Source organism: Mesitornis unicolor, unplaced genomic scaffold (assembly GCF_000695765.1).
Source record: "Mesitornis unicolor isolate BGI_N332 unplaced genomic scaffold, ASM69576v1 scaffold30022, whole genome shotgun sequence".
In the NCBI taxonomy this organism is placed as follows: domain Eukaryota; kingdom Metazoa; phylum Chordata; class Aves; order Mesitornithiformes; family Mesitornithidae; genus Mesitornis; species Mesitornis unicolor.
The window spans coordinates 1,204-10,381 of NW_010170331.1; the positions used below are offsets into that span (position 1 = coordinate 1,204).

The 9,178-nt window shown below is 40.8% G+C and overlaps 1 protein-coding gene across 1 annotated transcript in view; it reads left to right on the forward strand.

Moving 5' to 3' along the window:
• Positions 1 to 5,284: 5,284 nt before the first annotated feature.
• The window catches only part of PDSS1 (prenyl (decaprenyl) diphosphate synthase, subunit 1), a gene marked incomplete at its 5' end in the record, with an annotated part of 5,088 nt that continues 1,194 nt past the window's right edge, over positions 5,285 to 9,178 (forward strand). Inside the window, 3 exons of the mRNA XM_010179663.1 lie at positions 5,285 to 5,365; positions 5,543 to 5,656; positions 9,051 to 9,131. Of these exons, the coding sequence (XP_010177965.1) occupies positions 5,285 to 5,365; positions 5,543 to 5,656; positions 9,051 to 9,131 (276 nt within the window). The remainder of the gene's footprint in view (positions 5,366 to 5,542; positions 5,657 to 9,050; positions 9,132 to 9,178) is intronic.

Genomic DNA, 9,178 nt, shown 5'->3' on the forward strand with positions numbered 1-9,178 from the left:
TTTGTCTTTACGGCAAAACCATACCTATTGCACACCGTAGCAATTACTTGTGTTGTATCTATGTCTCCCTCCGTTTCTTTCTGCATGGATTAGCGTAGCTCTACTGATAGCAGTGAAAAGGGATTGTTTTGTTTGTTTGTTTTGTTTGGGATTTAGTTTTTCAGCCGTAGAGGATGTTGGGCTTTTTTTGTTGTTTAGATGGTTTTGGCTACTAAGGAAAAGGTTGGAATCAGAAGGGAGTTTTGTAGCGAAAATGCTAAGCAGGATCATCAGTTCTAGCTTGAAATGAAATTTGGTTGGGGAATCAAGAGCATTCACATGTTGTTTTCAGAGACAAAGCTAAGAAGGGAGATTGTTTCCAGAACATTTGTTACAACCAGGCCTGTGTGTCATTAGAAGCAGTCCAGTTCTTGTTAATGATAGGAAAGGACAGTGATTTGTTTCTGTGCATAAATAAGATTAAAGTATCATCTGAAAAGAAGATGTCAGACAAGTTCAGGTGGCATCTTAGAATTCTGCAGTGTCATGCCTTAGAGACAGATGAGTGGAGTGTTCCTGGAGATATCTAAACAAGAGAATAGATGGTCTGATATGGTCTAGTCACTGTATTAGATACACTCTGCATCGCCAGAAGTCCTTTAACTTAGCAAAATACGCTTTTATGGACAGAACAGGCTGTTCAAGATGTTAGAGCCGTCCAAGTCTCCAGTTAATTTCTACAATAGTTCTGCATGGGGAATGTTACCAAAGTCGCAGTCAAAGTAACACATTGCAAAAGGAAATGGTGGCAAATGGCCCAGAGGGTCACCAAAGCCTTATTTACTGAAAGGCATTTTCAGAGAAACGTAAGAGGTGACTTAGGTTCAAGAATTCAGAAACAATAAAGCTGAAGTGGAATTTCTATTAGTCATCAGACAAGCAAAATAAGCTGAGCAGGTTCTCTTTCTTTTTTTGTAATGTGAATTCCTAGCCCTCATAAAGCTGTTTATAGTTTGCACAGCATACTTTCAGAAAAGGGATTAAATCCTGCTTGTTTTGAGAGAAGTGTAAAGTTGCACTGGAGATTCTTGATTTCTCTATTAGAAGAAAGCACGCAGCCTCCTTGTGTAAGGCAAGGCTGTGCATGGAAGTTCTGCCTTAGGGACTGAAGAAAAGGACAACTCTGCAGTTCTGGATCTTCCTGTGAGCTCCCACTTTAACTGCTTCATGGTGTGGTGTGTGCATAGGCTGCATCAGAAAAACCCAGCTGGGTGTGGAACTGGTGTCTAGGAAAGTAAGACCTCTGACCAACACCACCTAAATTGATCCCCCCAGCCCAACTGGGGATGTGGACTGCATTAAAGTCCAATGACAGATGTGGGGTAATAGCATCAGATATTATGGTCAGCCAGTAAATTTCCTTAATTATTATCTAAAATACAGTAACTCTTTTGGGGGTATTTCTTCTTCATAATGTTTGCTATGAAAATGTTTAGAGTGTGTGTGTGTGTATATATGTGTGTGTGTATATATATATATATGTGTGTGTGTGTATATATATCACAGATATTCAAGCAGATAATCTTAATTTCTGTAAAAGTACAATTCTTCATAAACAAGTACTTGATTAACATATTAAAATATTAATTACTTAAGAATGGGTCCAATGCTTGATAATGTAGACTCAGGACAAGATAGCTGTCTGCTGAGGGGCAGGCTTTTGCTGGGTGGACATCTTCCTCTCCTGGGTAGGCCTTCATAGCCCCCTTCCCAGGAGCAGTTACCAAAAAGGATTTGAAGAGCCTGGAGGAAGAGTCAGCCGTGTGTCCTGGAGCAGGGAAGCACAAGCACATACCAGGCTGCATCACTACCAGCACATCCAGGGAAGTGACTGCTTTCCTCTGTTCAGCACACATGAGACCTCAAGGCTGGGCTCCCTCATGGAAGGCAGACATCACATTGTGGAGTGAATTCAGTGAAGGGCCACCAGAAAATGATACGTCAAGATCTGGTTTTAGTCTGGAGCAGAGAAAGCCAAGGGAGAATCCTCTTGTCTCCAGGTAGGTAATGGGAGGGCGCAGAGAGGATGGAGAGATGCGCAGTGGAAGGACAAGTTGTACCGTGAAAAATTCAGTTAGCTACTGGGAAAATTTTCTCCATGACATTGGTCAAACACTGGAACAGGTTGCCCAGACAGGGTGTGGGATCTTTGCCTCAGAGGTGCTCAGAACTCAACTGGATGCAGCCCTAATCTGTGAAGCAGGCTCTGCTTGGAGCAGGTGACTGGACCAAATAACTTCTGGAGTTCCCTTCCAACCTAAACAGTTCTGTGGTTCCACTGGAAAGAGGAACGATGCTCCTGACTGGAAAAGCAGCAGTGGGTGAGCCACAAATAAGAAGGCAGGATCCTGACTGCTTCAGGATAGGGGCATGGAGGAGTAAGACTGGAAAAGGGGATGATTTTGGAGCCTTTTTCTTTCCACAGTGTCCACAAAACTAGGAGTGTGCAAGCAAATGTGTCTTGTACCATTATACAAGCATACCCTGCCCAGCAGCAGGTTTTCCTCTCTGACCTACAGGGCACTGGTATAGATGTGCAAATGCTTTCACCTCCAGCTGCCATATTCTCATGTGATAAATAACCGAGTCGGATCTATCTACCCAGAGCTGATTATAGATTTGATGGATGTGAAACTCAGTAAAGAGGCAAGATTGGTTTATAGTCTCTCATGTAACATAAAATAATGGAAACAATTTTTTATTTTTAAAAAGTGTGTTTGAAATCATGCCAAGCAGATTGACTTGCTCTGCTGAATTCAAAGAACCTTTCTGAAGGGTTTGTTCCACTTGTTATTAGGGAGGATTTTTTCATCATAATTTAGTGGAAGACAAGCCTGCATTCTTGCAAGATTAAATTTGCAATCAGCCAGTCATAGAAGGGGAGCTATAGGATGGAGCTTTATCTTTTACACATGTATCATCATATCGACATTGTTATCCCGATCTGTATTTGTAAATGGATGCCATTACGCTCCATCACTCTGAGTGCCAGGCAGGCTGGGACGGGGCTGCCTGCCTGCACCCCAGCGAGTGTCCGGATGGGGGCAGTAACCCCAGAGCAGTTTGAGAAATTGGCTCCTGAAGGAACCCCCTGGTAGACAAAACCCAGTCGTGTTACAGGATTGTGATGTGGTCATGGTCAGGGAATTGCTCACTTGAGCTGTGATGGGCAGATCAATCTGGATTTTTAATTTTTTTTGTCTTCAGAAATGTTCATAGCCTGAATAGGAGCGATGAGGGCTTTCTCTTGCAAAGATGCAAGAATTAATTTTGCATGGAGAGATTTTGTGTTACATTCTGTAAGTCACCCTCCCGTTTTCCAAATGCACACGTACTGCTGTGATTCTTCACATGGATAGGGAATGTCTGTGTCCCCAGAAAACTGCCTGCCGACAGGAATAGCTCTGCTCTGACCTTTCAGATTAAATGAGAAAGCTTTTCTCTTTACATGGCTCTTCCTCTCCCCATCTGCCACCGTGTGCCCACTGTGACCCTTTGCCATTAACCAGGATTTTGTCATTGTTCTGCTGAATTCCCTGTTTCAGTTATTCACATGGAATGTGGTAGGGAAAACAGATGCAGTCCCCCTGCTTTTCTGATAATATTTGGTTTATATTACAGAAGCAACGTAAAGTTTGCTAGGCATGGTACAGCAGTAGATGTTAGTACTTTGGGGCAAATACTACTATTTAAGAGACAAGCATCAAAAGGAGGATAAAAGGGCAAAATGTTCTCATTTGATAGTCCCTAGCAACATCTGTTTAAATGTCTCATGTTTCCAGTTCACTGTTTTAATAGCCTTCAGGATTTTGTATGATTACACATAAACAGCATTATTTTTCTGCAATACTGTCCTCCTCTTTTAAATGAAATTGGAAAATGGGAGATGCTGTTAATGCCTCGGGCACCCAGATTCCTCTGGGTTTTAACTGTTATCCATGTATGCAGGTTATGACTGGGAAGCCTTCTGATGCTCAGTTACAAAATGCACTGGTGCATGAAATAGTCTCCAATCTTGTGCAAGTTGCGTTGCATTTATTAGGATATGATGTTTCTTATTTCCATCTTCATATTCACCTTCAAAGCCACTACCAGACTTGTTTTTAGTTTTGGTGTGGGGTTTTTTGTTTATTTTTTTTCTAATGATCCTGCCTTACATAGTCTTTAAGAAGAATTTTGTGTGTGTGTGTGTGTGTGTATACATATACACACACATCTTTATGTTTTGTGGTTTTCCTAGCATGTATTCTTAGTCTTACACCAAGTAAAATGTATCTTCACTCCTCTCTCATGAGGCACAGCAGATTTGGAATGTCTGCAGTAAACCAGGATGGATTTTTTTGCCCCCTGTTCCTAACTGCTTTACTGAAGGCTGAAATAAATCTGAGTATTTAAATATAACCAACCTCACTTTTCAAAGTGTATAATCAATACATAAATGCAGAAGCCTAAGTGCCCTTACTTTGACACAAGATACTAGTTCTCAAGTCTTAGTTTGTGTCCTGTGTTTTAGCTGTGTGGAGTTTATTCAGCAAAACTTGTCTCTCAAGTAGTCAGTTCCTTTATCTGCACTCAGTTAAAATGTTTTCTTTTTCTCAGTTTAGTGATACTTTTGTCTAGCCCAGTGTACTTCCATCATTCACTGTCTTGTCTTTGCCACTAATTATCCCTTGATACCTTTGTCTGCAAGCCTGTCTGCTCATCTTCCTGAGCAATTCAGTTACAGTTAACATCACCCTTAAAAATAATCTTATCTCAACTGTCTCTTCTATACTGAGTGCAACACATCCAGTTTTGTCGATCTTTTATGAGGCATGTAATGTCATTTATCTGTTGTCTGACCTCCAATTATGCCCTGGCTGATTTATATATGTAATAAATTGAATTCCTCTGTCACTGGATTGTATAGTAGACTCCTGGCCTGCATGTGCAGTGCATCCACATTTCTTCTCTCTTCATCTGTGCATTATAATTTCTCAGTCTGATAAATATTTAATAAAGCTAATCTCTTTCCAGACTTGAATATATTTTTAATACCGCACTGCTGTTCAGCCTTGTTTTCTAATAAGCTTGGCTATTTGTGTGTATCCATGAACAGAGATAAGCAGGAACGCGCTCCCGAGTCACCTCATTTCCTTTCCCTGACCCTCACTGTCAGTGCTTGCTGTGTCACACCTATGGTCAGGGAACAAAAGTGGATGCTAACTAAAGCTTTCTATTTACTTGGGATTTTTTTTCTTTTCAGGTTTCAATTCTAGGCTGCCCTGATCCCAAAGTTCATGAAATTGCATACCAGTATGGAAAAAACGTTGGCATAGCTTTTCAGGTAGTACTTTTGTTTGAACTAAAGGGAATCTAAAATACAAACTTTTCCAAACTGCGTTAGAAATCAAAGTGGGCTGTCGTAATCCTTTCTGTAAACCTTAACAAGGATTATTCTGTACTTAGTTCTCGTTAAAAACCCAAAACTTTTAAACTGATCTGTATGTTTCTGTCTTTCCAGCTCATAGATGATGTGCTGGATTTTACATCGTGTGCCGACCGTCTGGGGAAACCAGCAGCAGCAGATCTCAAGCTTGGATTAGCCACAGGTCCCGTCTTGTTTGCTTGTCGACAGGTAAGTCCACGGGAATCTGTTTCCCCAAAACAAAAAGTGCCCACTGCTCTTCACAGCACACACAGAGGTCCAGCTCGAACACACCAAATCTGAAGTGTGATGAGCGTGGCCTGGGCACCTGTGAAAAATCAGTGTGGTCCACATCAGCTGGACCACGCGTTCTTTCAGACTGAGAAGCACCTCTCTGTGCAAGTCCTCTTAACATTCATATCCAAAGCAGTGCTGGTCTTTTGCTGCCCCAGTTCCAGTGCTTAATCTTCGCAAAGGGGCAGGTATTCAGGGAGCTTTTGCCTGTTTTCTGCAGGCTGTTCCTTAGTGGCTTCTTGATTAATTTTTTTCCTGAGACATCTTGTATCTCCGCAGGCTTGACTACATATGCAGGCTTTTTGCCAAGTTCTTGGCTTTGTATCCATCCTCAGGCCAAGAGCTTAAACCTCTGCCTAGCTTTTAGGTGAGCATCTCTACTGACTGGATTTTATCTCTTAGTCTCTTTGTCCTTCAGTCTTAACCAGTTACAAACGCAGGAAGCTTTCTCTTCTGAAGGTAAATGTAATAGTAGTTCCGATAAGAGAAAGCATAAATAAAATAAGCTTAAGATTGGTCAAGATTTTTAGTGTCTTGAAAATGATTTGGAGGAGTATAAGGAAAACAGAAGTGCCAGCAGCACCGAAAGAGTCATTAAAATCAGTGCTAATCCCTAGCTGGGGAAGAAACTGGTTTAATGCACCTTGCTCAAGTTTCTGGTTCACCTGAAGAGGGTTTGGGACTCAGAAAGCAGTCCTTCACAGTCCTTCCTGCCTGACTTCACAGCATGGTACAAAAACTGGCACAACTTGCTCCAGTAAGAGCTCTGGTCTGGGATTTCTCATTGGAATTGTTCAGAGCTTCACATGGGAAAAGTTTTAAATAATTTTTAAAAACATACAACTTTATGACATTTACTTCTCCCTCTTTCTTAAAGAGCCCAGGGTGGGGGGAGGTGGGACATAGGTTATGTGTTTGTTTCCTTATCCTCTGGGCATTTACAAGGACATAAAAGACAGGAAGGCACAGAGTATCAGTCACTTGGGAATGCAGGCAAATGCGCGCTGAGAACAACCTCCTCCGTTTCTCGGTTCCTCCCCACAGACCCATCTGGGGGATTCACAGACTTGGTCTTGAGTCATTATTTCAGGATTTGTGATAAGCAGCAGGATCTCGTTAGTCACCAGCAACTGGAGTTGTCTAAAGAACAGTGAGAGGCTGAGGTACAGAAAGGGGATGTAATTGTGAAATGTTTGTTTATGTGTTAAAGCTGTGTGTAGAGAGAAACAAGGACATGTTGCAAATACTCTGATGTTGGCAGAGAATGGGCGACACTGATCGTCTTGTGGGTGTTGAATATTCCATTTTTTAATTAAAACTATTATTTTATTCAGTTGTTTGGGTTGGCTGTCTCTGACTTTTGACTTCATCTGTCATTTAATTAGCTTTACAAGCTAAATGAGTTAAGTTCCTAATAGGGAAGTACAAGAAAAAAAAAAGTCAGTTCTATTTTAAAATCTTATTTGTTCTCTGTAGGTCACTTTTAAAGGCTCTTCACTATTTATATCTTTGATAGGAAGCGTACATTTTTACACTGAAAGAGAACTTGACCATCTTGCAAAATTTTCCACATTATCCAGAGGGCGTCTTTGCTGAAAATTTTCTGCTGTTTTCAAGAAGCTGGAAGAACAGCACTACAGACTTAAGCAATATGTAAACAAAGTATAACGGCCAAAAAAATGTGGAGCTTCAGCAGACACTTATCTGTGCTGCTACTAAAAGATGTTTCATCTATTTGTATCCAAGAATAAAACCTCCTGAACCAGGACTTGAAGACAGTCCCAAATGTAATTGTTAGGTACAGGCTGCTTTTTCTCTTAAAATTAGTATTACTGCTATCCTGCGTACCCGTTAATAGATCTGGTAATCATCAAGTTGTCTTCTTGGCAAACACACTTTAGCTCTGAACGTGGTCAGGACCTTCAGTGACAGCCGTCTTTTCGATGTCCTCTCCCCTCCCTCTGAAACACATGGTTTTCCTTTAGAATATTAAAGAGAGGCCTTTATACAAAAAATGTTTAGCTTGATGTCAGACCTGTTAATTCACTCAGTAAAAGACAAACTCTTTTTAAAAGAAACACACTAGTATACGCTAAGTCTAAAGCCACTCTTAAACTAGTACAGCTGAAGAATAAAGGGTTTATTTTTCTTACAAGCATTCCTATCAAATGCTTATATACTAGATGGTAAATCTGCAGAACTGCTAATAACAGCTTTTCATTACAGGTTTGGGGGGTTTTTACATTCTTTAGTGCTTAAATATAAAAAGTGAAAGCACATGCATCCTCTGTCATTGTAAATACGAATAACATGAAAATGGATTATGTGAACATTGCAATTAAATTGTCATGACATGGGGAGAAAGCTAGAATCTAGAGAAAGCCACATGTGAGTCACCAGTAAACTTCTAAATGTATCTTCCACAAAGACTACCTATGAGTAACAGGGAAATGTCACAACAACGAGGGATGCTACATGTTTGTTCCTAACAAGTTTGTAGATCTACAGTTTCAGGATTAAAGGTGTGCAAGGAAAGCAGATCATTGTTTCCATGTGTATGGCAATAAAATAATCTTGGTTTGACTATAACCCTTTTGACAAAGATTAGCAAACAACTCTTTCCTTTAAAAATAATTCTTCTGCAGAGCAGCTCCCTTGAGCCAGTGACCTTTGTTTGTAAGCACCAGGTTCTTCTGTTATCTGGACTGTCTGAAGAAAGTGCCTGCATATTTAGCTAAGGGATGCAGTGACTTTCTCAGACAACTGACTTCAGTTATCTGCCTGATTTGTAGGGAATTGAGTGTGCAGTACTAACTGCAAATTGTAGGTGACCAAAACCAAAATATATTATAGTCATCATTTTTCTCTTACATATCTTGAAGGGTTTTACAGGCTGACCTGTGCAATATAGATATAACAGACTCCTGGGTCCTCTGCTGTACACAGGTTGGAAAGAAGTGTTTCTCTTAGGTGTGCCAACACCAACCATCATTTGTGATATAAGAATACCTGAACCAGCTTATACACCCAGAAGTAGCCACATCAGAAATTGCCACACTGGGTCGTCTGTTCAACCTGATGAAATAGCAGGTGCTAACTTCCACTGGCACCTGGCTACAGCCAGTGTAAGTTTTAAATGTGTGGGCTTTGTTATACTATCTATGCAGATCACAGGTATTCACCTATACCTGTAGTAAAAACTGTCAGGAGAAGAGGTCTGTACTTCAGTTTCTTTTTGACCTTAGCATGGCAGGCAGCTACACAGAAAACAACTCATAAACTGTACAAAACCGTCTGCCTTTGTGCTTAGTTTCCAGAAATGAATGCTATGATAATGAGACGGTTCAGTAAGCCAGGAGACGTTGAACGTGCTCGGAAATACGTGTTGCAGGTAGGACCAGTATCAACTATTTCATTCCTGAAGTGCTGTTCCTGCTG